The 14,906-nt window shown below is 35.9% G+C and overlaps 2 protein-coding genes across 2 annotated transcripts in view; one reads left to right on the top strand and one right to left on the bottom strand.

Annotated features, from left to right (window-relative positions):
• Positions 1–8,323: 8,323 nt before the first annotated feature.
• On the bottom strand, positions 8,324–11,422 carry LOC107102929 (protein phosphatase 1 regulatory subunit 3D-like). Its single transcript, XM_015402392.1, has 2 exons — positions 11,192–11,422; positions 8,324–10,974 (listed from the first exon to the last, which is right to left on the bottom strand). Exon 2 carries the CDS (start codon positions 10,938–10,940, stop codon positions 10,017–10,019), a length of 924 nt encoding a protein of 307 aa, XP_015257878.1. The 5' UTR covers positions 10,941–10,974; positions 11,192–11,422; the 3' UTR covers positions 8,324–10,016.
• A 2,190-nt stretch (positions 11,423–13,612) lies between these two features.
• The window catches only part of LOC107102924 (uncharacterized protein KIAA1522-like), a 6,473-nt gene continuing 5,179 nt past the window's right edge, over positions 13,613–14,906 (top strand). Inside the window, exons 1-2 of the mRNA XM_015402388.1 lie at positions 13,613–14,087; positions 14,155–14,251. Of these exons, the coding sequence (XP_015257874.1) occupies positions 13,969–14,087; positions 14,155–14,251 (216 nt within the window). The 5' untranslated portion in view covers positions 13,613–13,968. The remainder of the gene's footprint in view (positions 14,088–14,154; positions 14,252–14,906) is intronic.

Genomic DNA, 14,906 nt, shown 5'->3' with positions numbered 1-14,906 from the left:
GTAAATGATCATCTGATTTAACATTACCTGTTTTATACAGATGGAAGTCACCTTAACCAAAAAATAAGTCAGGGCTATAAAGACATTGCTTATAGATATTTTAGTTTGATCAGAGGTTATAATCTATCATACCTTATATGGTTCAATCTGCCAAGGACTATATGGTAATAAGGTCAAATATATTCTAAACGATCGTAGCGTTAAATGTAATTACAATCCAGGGGTTGACGTTAAGGATTTTTACCACTTGCCCTTTGGGCAAGTGACTTTCACATTTCATTTGCCCAGAAATCATTTTTACTTGCCCAGTATAATGTTTGATAAATATAGTTCCTAATCTTCATTTTTGTATATATATCAATGAAAAATGTTTGTTTTTTAAACGTTTTTTGTAATTCAGTATTTTTTAAGTTTACAGGTTCCTGGTGTGTATATGCATGCGTCAGATAATGAACTCAAGCCTACATTACCGTGATAACATGCTTTTAAATCCTTCCTGCACATTCTTTTCAAACTAAACTTTGCTTTAAACTGTTGTGTGCTTGGAAAAATATAAATTGTAATGTTAAAAATCTAAAAAAAAAAACTTGACAGGTTAAAAACTTTTTTTTGATAAATCACAAGACAGAAGTCAATGTCACAAATGAATAACTTTTATTTTAGAGTCATGGTATGTTTATACAAGATAATACTATTAATATAATGTGACCTTTTTAGAGAATTATTATACATAGTTATTTTATACAGGGTTTCCACAGTCTTACATAATTTCAGAATTCCCTGACTTTTAACTGACTCAGGATTAGTTTTCTCTGACAATAACATAACAGGTCACCAATTGAACATGTTTAGCTCTATAACATTTAAATGCACCTCTCCAATGTCTGAGAGAAAAAAATTGAATGAACATTTTTTAATGTATGACCTGCATCACTGTACAGAAGACTGCCATATGATAGCCATATTTACACTGTGCGCATGGCATACAATTATGCCAGTTTTCCTAATCCCTGACCGATAATTTTTAATCTAGGGTTATCTAGGTGGTGGGTGAAATGGGTGGAGGGAAAAATAGGTGGTGGGTGTGTTACTGTACTTACATTTCTTTGCCTTGTTGTTTTTTAGCCTGCCAAGTCGAAAAAAATTTGTCTGATTCGCGCCAATTCCCGAACAAAAATCACGCCATCTGGCAGAAAATCACGCAGCTTTTTCAAATCACGCGAGAATGTGTACAAAATAACAAAAATGGTGCCGGCAACGCTTCTGGTCGTTTTCATCGAATGTCTGTAATTTTAAAGTAATGTTGAGTGATAAATATTTTTTTTCTTTGCGATCATTGCACTTGCCCGGCGGGCAAATGCAATGAAATTTTTACTCTCCCAACAATAAAAACTACTTGCCCCGGGAGATCAGGCGATGGTTAACATCGAGCCCTGCTACTGCAGAACTCATTCTTTGAGAAAAAATATTTATAAATCAAAACATTTCTAATTATTTAAACAAAATATTAAATAACGTTAGAAATGCTAATTCTGGTTTTATGCTTTCTGCTGACATGCTGCAGGGGTGTAATTCAACAGTGTACTGTCCTTCTCATTACAGAAGAATGCTCCCGGAACTTCAACACCCTCTGAGCGTCTTTTCTCTGCAGCAGGAAACATAGCCTCCAAAAAAAGTGCCAGTCTTAGTCAGGAGCATGTTGACATGCTAACCTTTTTGCATTGCAATGTTTGGATATATTTATCTTCTTGTTTGAACCCCTTAGGGCACATGTGTCAAACTCCAGGCCCACGGGCCAGATGTGGCCCGCCATTTATTTTATGTGGCCCGCTAGAACTCCCACAGGCGTCATTTTACCCGGTTCTGAGATTTTAAAGGGAAAGAACTATATTTAAAATTAAATTTATGTTGCTCATGTTAACTGACTTTTCCTGTTTCTATATTTCCTTCATCTTCACTTAGTTTTTTAAATAAAATTAAAACGTAAAAACTAAATATGGTTAATTCTACCCCCCACAACCGTCCTTTTGACGGCTCTATTAGTTGCTTTGTAAATTCTTCCCGCGGTTGATTGACTTTCGGTACCGTTGAGTAGCTACCGGCATTCTACCTAGAACTTTTTAGCTAATATGGAAAAAAAGGCGTTCAGAATGAACCTAACAGCGAAACAGGCTTTAGAAATGCTTCAAAATATCGATGATAAGGATTCGGGCGGAGGGGGAGAGACTGATGAGGAGGACTGGGGGGGGAGCGGCTCAGATTCTGACAGCGAGTCCGAGGATGATCACTCACCCCTGAGAAAACGCAGATGTATCAGACAAAAGTAAAACTTTGTTCAAGCACTGCCCACACCTAAGCCGGTCCACTCAGCGACCCAAAGCTAAACCAGAGCCCGTAGTCTACTATAACCACACACAGGTCGGGTGGATGTTTTGGATCAGATGATTAGAAAGGATTCTGTAAAAGCTCCGACACGAAGTTGACCTGTGGCTAGGGGTGTGCAAAATAATTGTCATGATGATGCATCGTGATTCTAATTTTCTACTGCATCGATTCTTGATGCCAAGTATCGATTATTAATTTTAAAAAAAATGAATAAATAAAATTGCATGAATGGTTGGCGAACATCAGCCAAAAACAAGTGTAATACAACTTCCAGTCCAGTAGATGTCGCTGCGGATGTGTTGACGCATGCTGCCTTGTGTCACAAGCATTTCCGGCCGCGGGATACTGCGCCGAGTCATTAAAAAACAAAACATGGAGGACAAAATATTGCACTGCATCGCAATAATTCAAGTATCGTGATACATCGTGATAGAATCGCATTGTGGCCTGTGAATCGTGATTTGAATCGAATCGTGACTTCTTTGGCAATACCCACCCCTACCTGTGGCTGTAATTTATAATCTCCTGGAAATATCAGCTATAAACACTTTGGTACTGTTCAGGAGCTGTTTGATTATATATATTTTTTTACGCAGATTTTATCCTTGAACTGGTAAAAAAGTTGCAGACAAACCGCAGGTTTCCAGCCCCCGCAGTAGAGCAGCCTTGGCAAGGCACAGAAAACAGCGGCAGGAGCTTCAGCGCTGCACAAAAAAACGCACATATTACGTTTGTCATAAATGGGAAAAGATGGTCTGCGGGAAATGTTTGGGGGGGAATCATTCAATTTATGTAAATAAAATTTAAATGATTCTGTTGTTGTAATTATTTAATGTTTGCAGGTCTTATGTGTGTATCCATCAAACCATCAGTTGGATGCAAAGCTGTGCATAGCTTTTTTTTGTAAAATGCTACATGTGTCATACATGTTTTTTGCAGCTCAGTTTTATGTTATATCAGTTTGATCTTTCATTAATGGAGTTATGTGGGTTTTCATAAGCTGACAAAATTTAAAAGGATTTATGTTAGAGCAACAAGCAAGCATATGTTTTCCATGAAACTGTAATTGCATAGAAACTTGAATAAATTATAATAAATAATGAGTTATTTAACATTAAGGAGAAGTTACATTTATTTTACATTACATTCAATTACATGTAGTTACATTTATAAGTTACATCTGGCCCTTTAAGGACAGCCATTACGCTGATGTGGCCCTCAGTGAAAATGAGTTTGACACCCCTGCTTTAGGGGCTTTAAAAAACAAAAATGCCTGTCTTTTTTGCACTTTATGAAACAAAGTACCCTATATTTTTTGGATGTATAGCTACATTTCTCATGTAATTTTGTGTAGTTTTAACACAAACATTTGTTTTTTATATTGCAACAGTACAGTTAATGAGCAACCTGTACTTGTGTGCCTGTTCTGTCTAAAATGCTTAGTTTTGGAATAAATAGGTTAATATTAAAAATATTTATTGTCCGATTCATCAATTAATCGAAAAAATAAACGGCCGGTTCATCGATTTTTAAAAAATACTTTCAACACCATCATCCCACAGCATGTACTTCTCCCTGAGGATGAGGAGAGCCCACCTGCCCCCACCCATCCTCCCCACCTTCTACAGAAGCACCATAGAGAGCGTTTCAGTTTCTTCCCCACTGCCATTAGACTGCTGAATGTTGTGTAAATTTTATATAATTACAAATGTTAGAACTGTAAATATAGAGTCAAAGTTTATATTACTATTTTTTTATGCATTTTCACTTGCATGGTTGATACCAGAACGTAAACAATTGAATAATTATTAACTAATTTGTTAATCAAATGATTAAACAGAAAGACAAACTGGTTTCCGTTGACATAAACTTTTAACCAATCTCAGTAAACCATCTCTGTAGAATGCCTTGAGATTAAATGTGTTGTGATTTGGCACTATATAAATAGACTACATTGAAATTGACGGCACACAGACTCTAAAACGTGCCATTTGCTGAAAGAATAACCAAATTAAAACAGTAATTAAAACAAAACCCTACAGATAAAATAAAAAAAATATATAAACATAGAATGCATATTTCTATTAAAGATTAAGTTTATTTATTCACATATTTATATATGAATATATGTGAATGATATATTATATATCATACACATATAATTATGTTTATGAATGTATTTTTTTTGTGCATGTTTTACCATTTGCCTTTCATTGAAAATAAGCAATAATGGATTATTTTCTTTATTCCAAATGTTAGTTCATTTAGAAAAGTATCTCCTTTTAGATTATTTTTTTCAGTTAATCAAGTAATCAATAGATTGATCAATTACTAAAAAAGGTGCTAAGGGCAGCCCTAGTTGCTACGTACAAGTGTTTGTCTATTTTTTAGCTTTATCAAGCTTCCTCCATGTTACTGTATCTGTATTGTTTTAAAGTTTCCTAAAGGACTAGATGTTTTATAGTGTTGTGTTTACATGTCACAGGTATTATATTGACAAATTAATGCCCATTTGTAAAAATCCTGCATCTAACACTTCCTCCTACAGTTAAAAAGGAGTTACTGCATCTAATTTTGTGCCTTTAATTCAATTTAGGAAAACCGATATCAGCAGCTCCATCCACAGCTGCAGTTCACTTAGACTTATAATAAATCATATGATTTTGTTATCATGGTTGTCACTATTTTAAAGGTTAATAAACAAAAGTGAATGCAATAAAAATAGGATAAAAACGAGATTGTATCATCTGATTGATAGCTCTAATTTTACTGTAAACAGAAATCAAAAACTAAATCAACTGGAGTATGGATCGAACCGGGTACTTGCAACCTTCTCAGAGCACAAGCTACTGCTCTAACCACTAGACCAACACATTGATTTTTATGTTCCAGCAGGGCTTGGCAGCCACCCACACTCCCAAGGGTACTAGGAGCTGCTTCAATGAGCTTCCTGTTCTCCATTGACCAGAAAATGTCCTGAAGCCCATAGAAAATCTACAGGGTGTTTCCAAGATGGAGATGAGGGAGGTCAGACCAAACAAGTGAGACTCCAAAGCAATCTAGGCTTTCAGTTCAAATAGACCTACTTAATGCCACAGGCTGCTTATCTCTATGCCACAGTGCATTGATGCAGCCCAACCAAGTGTGGTGTGCATGGAAAGGTCATAAGTTTTAGAAGTCTGACACTTACTTTTTAAATGTTGGTCTAATGTATTTTGATTCTTGATTTTGAGGTTTTTTTTTTTAACATATAAACCATTAACATATAAAGACACAAAAATAAAAAATAAAATCTTAACATATTTGACTCTGTTAAGTAACTTTAACATTCTAGAATTACTTGCAAATGTATTGCAATTTTACACGATATTTTTCCACTCAATTTAGAAAGTAAAAAGTTTATTTTGTAGTTGTAGTCCATCTGTAAATGACTGGACCGTTCACAGCCCGCTAATGGTATTACCGAACACTAATCGGTTAACTTATATTTATTATAATGTGTTTATTACACATTATTGGAAATAATCAGTCCAAAAAAAAATGCTATCTCATGAACTCATCTGTCAATGCCTGCGTTGGAAGCTCATTATTAGCCGAAAACAACAGTTAATCCACCTTCCGTTTTGGCTAGCAATTATAATTTATTTCTAATTTATTTAAGTTACGTTTTGAGCGACCAAAATATGTTGAAAAAATACACATTACGTCGTTATTAGCTACTTACCGTATCTAGGAAATCCTTATAAAATAAAATAAAAAAGTATTTCTGGCGGTTACTTCTGGAACTAACGGCTCAATGTCGAACCGCGAAACCGCGAAAGTAGCGAGCGCGTGACAGGTTTATAGATGCTAAACCTATTTTAGTAACCCCTCGGAAAAAAGAACTCGACAGGAAGAGCAACAAACTGTTTACCCGACGATATCGTTATTGTCATAGAAATATGAAATGAATGTTTGAATATTTGTCAGGGTACCCTATACAGACCCCAAGAAAATTAAGCTTTATTTATTTATTTATCTATTTTTGGGCTAATTATACTTTTTAATCAGGCAGAAATTCGTTCAGTTAACGCGTTCGCCATATTGGAAGGGGCACATTCCAAATAAGAGCACATACTAATCATTGCCTTTACTAACTTGACTGACTGATCGTTTTTAAAGATCATTTTTTTATTTTTCAGGTGGTATTTTTAAATGACCAAATAATGTCATAAAAATATAATATGAATTAAGTTTTTTGTTCTAGTTAATGAACACGGAGGACCAGCTCTACCATATTTAAAAATAAATACATAAATAAATAAATGCTCAATAAATAAATAAGGATACAATTAATTGCCCCCCCCCAAAATTTATTTATTGTCCATGATAATATTCAACTTTATTTATTAAATACTTATTTATGTGCATTTAATCAAATTTTTGTCTGTTTTCTTCTTCTTTTTTTACCCTATTTATTACTTCATTTATTACTTCATTGCTATTTATTGCCAGTCATTTTTACATTTCTATATGCATTTCTGCCTCATATGCAAATGAGGAGGGGCTGCGTCTTGGAGCAGTGGTCTTCAAAGTTTTCCAGGCCAAGGACCTCCAAACTGTTGGCGAGATGGAGCGGGGACCTCCTAATATTGTATGAAATTGTTTTATATCAAGCTGGTCCTATAGTCACTCTATTACACATGGAGTCATGTAAGGAAAGTAATTTGGCCCTGGGATTATTAAAGAATTTCTGATTCTGACTACTGGTTGATGGGACAGGTGTTTTGAATGAAATGGTGCCCAGCTTGAAAGAGCTCCTGTGTGTGTCGCTGAATGTGTGCATTGATGACTGGAAGACATCCTTTGCCTCCATTTATCAGTTTACTACAGTGTATTGAATTCATGGTAATGTGTATTTAACGACATTACAATTAGTGGAAAAAACTGAAGGGTGGAATATTAAAAAAAAGTCTAATCAACCTAAACTTTTGGACCCCCATGCAGTACTTCCGTGGACCCTCTAAGGGTCGCAGACCCCCTGTTGAAGACCTCCGTCTTAACTTCTGCCCATTGGTTGGTTAGCATTTAACTGCATCGGTTGCATCTACAAGAGACGAGATTTTGAGGTCACTGGCCGTTTCTCAATTCATAACAACGCGAGTACGGACAAGCGTCTTCGCCAAGTTACGTTAAGAAGAGGGGCCGCTTCCTCCTGATCCTGAAAAACTATATTGTCGACATCTGTGTCCATGTGTGCCGCTAACTGAAACACTCGTTCTTTTGGAGCGTCCAAACGAAAAATAATAAAGTCAAAACTTATAACGTTAGCATTGATTTAAAAAAAAAGTTACTCAATGCCTCAGCTCACAGATAACTTAAACGTAGGGTAGCCATCTTTGTTGTGACTGGCCGGTGGCATGTACATTCGGCCGATGCAGTAAAATTCTAACCCGCCAATGGGCAGAAGTTGACCCTCTAAGACACAGCCCTTCGTCATTTGCATAATGAGGCAGAAATGCATAATAAAATAGTATATAAATAGGTAAACAAAAATACAAAGGAAGAATAAAACAGACAAAAAAATAACATGCAAATAAATAAGGTAATTATTACAAAGGTGAATAAATGAAGAAGATAATTAAGAGATATATACATTTATGTCTCACTGTATAATTTAATTTCTACCTACATTAATTTGTTTTTTTGTATTTTGGGGGGCAATTAATTGTACGCTTATTTTTTTATTTAGCATTTATTTATTTCTGTATTTATTTTTAAATGTGGTAGAGCTGGCACATGGAATGTGATAATCAATCTTTTTGTTCCAGTGATCAACTGTGTTAAGAAAAGTTTGAGTTGGTTTTAACAAAACAAAACAGCTTTCATGTTCCAATAAAATGCCACCCAACAACTTTTGCATTTGCATCTTCATTTTTTATTTTTATTTTACCAGGCAATAAGGAATTGAGTGTTAAAAGCAGAAAGGATAAAAAACAGAACACTGGAATCAGCTTATACAGTATTTTAAATTAGGAAGCTGAGGCAGAGGCATTTCTTGCAAGAAATAAGGTTCAAATTTATTTAACGTCCTCAGACGGAGAGATAGGCTCTGACTGAGGCATTTCAGTACATACATTTATACCTTACAAAATCACACACACTCTCCCCAGGGGAATGAACCCACCCCCTGCATAAAGAACTTTCTCACATTTGAATATTTGGAGGAAAAACAACTTTAGTCCATCAAGGCCGTTCACTGTTAGGTTAATATATCTTCCGCTGGCCGGATGGATCTCCTCAAAACAACAGTCCTCCCCTTCATGCCATGAGCTGTAACTCATTCTTATCTCTCATAACCTTCTTTTGGAGCCTGTGAGGCTGAGAACAGAAATATTTCAACATTTTTTACACCACAAGTAACAGTGATCATATTTCCTCAAACGTTCATAAGAAAAGAAATTACATAAAACAAGAATTGGCAAATTTCATTATTGAATATCAGTAATACTATTGGATTTTTCTGAAATACAACAATCAATAATCCAAAGTCCAGAATCTGACATTATTGTCCATTGATCAATTCAAATTCTAAAAAAATATCAGGGTTTTTCTTTTTCACATATACAGTAAAGGTCCACAGATATAGGCCAACAACCAATGTATATTAATCAGATAAAAGTTATGAACAAAATCTTTAAAACAAAGCCAGGGATAATTTAGTTGTTTTTTTTCATTTGAATTTATAACTGCTACAGATATCTAAAACATATTTTCTCACAAATTAAAATCCTCAAGGAAACAAGAAATAATAATAAGATTAAAAAAAAACCTAAATCATAGTGAGACCTCATACTAAAGGGAAATAAGTATACAATAAAAAAAGTGATTGGTTGATCTCTGAAAAGAAAATTAAATGATTTAATCAATAAAATGTTCTGGAACATTTACTTACAAATATATACTAAAAACATCTCTGTACAACATGAAATCATTTTATTTCATCAGTGATATATGTATATATGCAATGTGTGCTTTAGTGCTTGAATCACTATCAAAGTGCTTGATATTCAGGACATAATCATAATTATATTAGTGCTTAAATCAAGAAAATCTAATCTGTTGTTATTCCTCATATACAGTTTTGCTTGAAAGTTTACATACTCTTCCAATAAAGACAGAAAAAAAAAGATCTGGCAGTAAAATACTGTACATTAAACACACACATATCTATATCTATCTATCTATATATATAGATAGATATATATACACATACATTTTGTTGAGCAACAATTTGAGGCAATCACTAAAATGAGTTTTTATGTAAAATGTTTAGGAAATGTTCAGTCAGATTTCTGCACCTGTTGACAGGTATGTCGGCTCCCTGTTTTTTTTTTTGTTTTCGTTTTTTTGCCTGAGATAGTTTTTTTTTTAGAATCATTTGTTTTTGTTAATATTTTCCAATACTAAATTCATATTTAGTTAATTTTTTTCAATTATTACCTTTTTTAGTTTTGAGTTATTTGGATTACAAAGGAATTGTGAATTTATAATGTTCTTTAATGGGAGGGTTTGTAAACTTTCAAGCAGAACTATGTCTTAAAACCAGTAGACACTAAGTGCTCAAAATACATTTTCCATGTAGTCCTATTCTAAATGAAATGCACCATGCTGTCTTCACATTCTTTAGGCACAGTTAATTTGTAGTTTTGGCAGACTAATTTATAATTCTTTCCGTTATTGTTATCCCAATATTCAGCACCGCAGACTCTGTATTGAATAGCGAACTCCAATTGCGCTCCTGGTCGAAGGGATGGAGGAACAGGCAGGTGGAAACGAAATGTATCACAACTCATTTCTTTTCCTCTTTCTCCTTCATCCCAGGTCTTGGTGACAGTGGATACCCAGGAAGCCTTAGTTTCTGCAGAGTTTCTCCACTCTGTAAATGAATACCGAACTGTAACTTCTTTTCCAAACTCTAAATTCAGGACTTGCGTGATTCCAATAATACCCAGCTCAAAACACAACACCCTCTCTAGGCACACTTTCTGCTCCTGAAGACGCTGCAGAAACCCTGGCTGGTCACCAGGTTGTTGGGAAAAAACTGGCTTTAGGTACGGCAAGTTGATCTCCAGATGCCTTCCATCTGTCATCTCAGCACCCATTAGGAGTCTAAAGGTAACATGCTCAGGCACAAACGGGTCCTCACCAGACTTGAAAACCCTAACATCTTCCAGGTCGAGTCCCAGAGAGTCGACGAACCTCACCCCAATCCCTCTGGTTCGCTTCTTTTTGCTCTCGGAGGCAGAAGGCAGAGATCGTGATCGTTGTCGGATGATGGGCTTTGGGGTGGGCTCGCAGGTGAGGAAGGGGTGGCTTTTCTGTTCATTTGGGCGAGTAACTCTGGGGCCTGGAGGGCGGATCGGGACAGGCTTCCTCATGGCGCTGGGCTTGTCAGCTTCGAGCAATTTGCTCACGTTTATAGTCAAGCAGGGCGTAGAGACACTGCTGGACAATCGCTGTTGAGATTCGGAGGAAAGTATCCTCTCGTTTCCAACGAACCACCCTCTGTCCATTTTCTCAGAGAGCTGTTCTCACCAAGGAGCAGGCCTAGATATAAATAAAAATAAGTTTTAAAGCAAAATTTGTTATCAAGTTTCATTATTTTCTTTAAAAAGCGGCTAAATACCCAAGAGGAAGCATTACTTTACAACCATGAAACTTTGGCAAGCTGTTCTACAGCCATTTAATAGGAGTGGGCGTGTCTATTACCACTACGTGCACAAGTGCACAATCCAATGCACGAATAAACAAACCTGCTTCTTACCTCTCTCTGCAAACATATGAAGCCTCAGTTGCATGCAGGCTGTAGAAAGACAGTAGCTGACGTTTGGTCCTCCATATTGTCTAAAAGTGCTGCAGGTTGCTCTCAATCATAATATTTACAAGAATGCTTTCAGTCATAAACCCAGTAACTCACTATAAACACCAGTAGCTTTAATGAAACCGACGTAAACTCGTTAAAAATCAGCTAACGTACGCACAGTGAACAGGAAGCGTACAGTGCGCACATTCACAGGGTGCGCACCATTTATCAACCGGCGCGGAAAATGGTGCAGGTGGGCGTCACTAGAGCAAAGTTTTAAAACGGCGCATCAAAATGCATCCGAGAGAGCCGACAGTAACTCGATGAGCTTTGTTGGTAGTTGGAAATAGCCTTTTGTTTTTTTTTATATTAATATTTACACGGTTTTCTGTGTTTTAAGACATTAAACAAGACAGAGGAACCCCTGTTCTTACACTGTTGGGTTTATTATAGCTGCTATTTTTGGGTAAATACATTGTCTAATTGGATTAAATGGGACCTGAAAAAACTAGCTTTGCAATTATACAATTATTTGCATATATGCATATACAATTATGTTTAGGATAGATTGATATATTGACCTATTTATAAGTTATCTCCAATCTGTTATTTATAGATATTCATTGCCTTCCCCATAACTGAGATTGCACTGCAAAAAAACATCTAGAAATAGGTTAAAGAATTCTTAAATCAATTGTATTTACCCTTAATTTGAGCGGGTGAATAAGATGATTTGCCAATGGAATAAGTATTTTTTACCACTAAAATAAGATAATTAGGTAATATGCACTTGAAATAAGACAAAGCAATTGTTTTTTTTTCTTATTTTAATTGTAAATTCCCTTGTTCCATTGGCAAAGTGTCCCACTTACCTCCTCAATTCAAGAAAAAATGCACTTAATTTAAGTGCATTAAGTTCATTAACATGGCACTTACTGTAGGTTAATTGGCATCTCTGAATTGTCCTTAGGTTTGAGTGAGTGCATGCATGGTGTTATGTCCTTGTGTGTCACTGTGTTGTAACAGACTGGCAACCTGTCCAGGGTGTACCCGGCCCCTCATCCAGACTGCCAGAGAGAGGAACCAGCCCCATTGTGACCCCGGAACCACCGGAACAAGCGGGAGAACAATGGATGGAGGGTGAAAAGAATAGAATGAAAATATCCTATATTTTCCAAAAGCAATGTAATTCCTGTGTAGTTTACTAGCTGCAGAGCCAAATGCAAATTGGATGTTGCAAGTACACGCAAGAAAAAGCAATGTGAACAAAAACAAAACAACAACAAAAAAGAATGTGAAGTAAGGGCAAATTGATAACATAAAAATTGTATTTTAAATGATAAAAAATCTTCAAAAACTCTTTAAAGAGGTACAAACTCCACAGACCAATACAAAAATATAATTTAAACACATAAGCAGCCCTGCTCATAATCAAATAGACCACCAGCCATTTCATTGACTGTTGTAGCACAACCTGCACTGTGTGTAAATGCATATTATTTGCTATATTTCCATGTACATATTTTCTTCAGATGATCTTTATCTCTCCTACAAATTTTAAATATCTTTATGGTTGTTGTTTCATTCTCAGGGGGGATGGAAAGGGTATTATCCAATTTGAGAGGATTTCTCTTAGGATGATTATTTTTCTTTTTCTATAAATGTTTTAATATTCTCTCTGTTTCTTTTATGTTTCAGTTTCCGAGCTGGCTGTCTAAACAAAGTATTGTTATATTATTATGAAAGCTTTTGGTTTTTTATTCTTAAACTGTATGCAAATCATGTTAAATAAAAATAAAAAACACCAACAAACTAGTTACACTAATATAAACTATGCAAAATCAGCATGGTTATAAACAGTTATTGAGTTTGTGACAGCAGGTAGGAAGTAATCTGTTAAAGCTTATTTGTTCGTTATGGATGCAAGGATCTCTACTAAGATCTGTACTAATCCTTACTTGGGTGTCAAAATGTTAATATATATGATTTATTGCTGCAAATTTACGTTGTCAGTGGATAATCGGTCATGAAATAATAAAAATAATTAGAGGAAACACTAATCAGGCCGCCTCGTGTTTAATTTCAGCCGGATTATCCGCCGGGAGACTATAAAGAAACAGACCCAGTGATGTTGACTGGGTGATTGAGTACTTTAAGGATGTATATTACGTATTTTGCTTATTTTTCTCATCCTATATCCGTGTTTTTGACTATGAAAGCACCGTCACACATCAACTGATCCAATATGATAACTAAAAATACCTTAAACGGCGTTTTTGATTGATTTAAATCGCGATAACTGAAGCTAATACTTCAAGTCCCATGATGCTTTGCGGCGGCTCTCTTCGCTAAAGGCAGCGAGCCAGTCAGCAGCAGGTAAACAAACCAATCTGACAGAGAGAGAAAGCGTCTGCGCTCCTATGCCTTGTTGCGTTTTTAACAATGAAAATGTTGACCACAGAAATTGATATGATTTTTTCTTGACACTGGTTCATCAAAAGTAAAAAAGCAGGATTGATCTGCGACTTTAAGTGGAACACCAAAGCTGTAGTTCGTGTCTTAAACCTGCGGCAGACGAGGAGAGGCTGGTGTCTTCGCATGATGCATTGCAGCACCTCGGCGAAAATGGGTGATTTTAGCCTTATTCTCAGACCAGGCTGTCTGATTAGAGATGTCGGCTGGCTTCTTTAGCCACGGTGTAAGATTAGATCCGTGCTGGACTCCAAACGCAGCGTCCCATGTGGTGCAACATGGGCCCCATCATGCAGGAGCGCACGGCTTCCACTACACTGAAGCGCGTCGTTTCCAAGGAGAAGATACGAGTAAAGAATACGGAGAACAACGGCTCATTTAGCAGGTAGGCCCTGTTCTTTATACTCCTGCGATTCATGAATGCTGGATGACATTATTGTCTCTGATTACAGCTCAAAGAAATGTAACAAGACCACGAAGGCTGTGAGCCAAATGAAAAATGGTCTCCCAGGACCAGATCAGGATAAGGACAAAACACTCTCACAAAGGGTATGTTTCTGACTCATTACTTATTTGCACTATTTAGGTTATTGCAGGTACTATATTTACTATACCAGCATTTACAATGAAATCCATTAGGGTTGCAACTAAGGATTATTTTGCAAATCAATTAATCTTAGAATAGAATAGAATAGAATAGAATAGAATAGAATAGAATAGAATAGAATAGAATAGAATAGAATAGAATACAAAATCCTTTTATTGTCCCACAATGGGGAAATTCTGGTGTTTACAGCAGCAAAAAGATTATAGAAGAAAAGGTTGACACAAATGTGGACCTTAGAAAAGTGTATAAGAATAATATAATAGTGAAGAGGTAAAAAAAATAAAAAATAAGATACAGTACTATAAAGTGTTTTAACAATATGCACCTGGAGGATAAATAACTGATATACAGCTAAGGACTTTTTCACAATAATGGCTATTTGAAAATAGCAGCCACATCAGAGGTGTGCAAAATGTAAGTGATGTTATTTAATGTAGCAACTTAGTAACTAAGTAGAGGTGGTTATACAGTCTTACAGCTGCTGCGAGGAAGGATCTGTGATAGTGCTCCCTGGTGCATTTAGGGGGCAGCAGTCTGTCACTGAAGGAGCTCTCCAGTTTTACAACAGCTTCATGCATGGGGTGGGAAACATTATTC

This window comes from Cyprinodon variegatus, unplaced genomic scaffold (genome assembly GCF_000732505.1).
Source record: "Cyprinodon variegatus isolate N-32 unplaced genomic scaffold, C_variegatus-1.0 Scaffold1343, whole genome shotgun sequence".
In the NCBI taxonomy this organism is placed as follows: Eukaryota; Metazoa; Chordata; class Actinopteri; order Cyprinodontiformes; family Cyprinodontidae; genus Cyprinodon; species Cyprinodon variegatus.
This window is presented reverse-complemented; position numbering and strand designations above follow the sequence as displayed.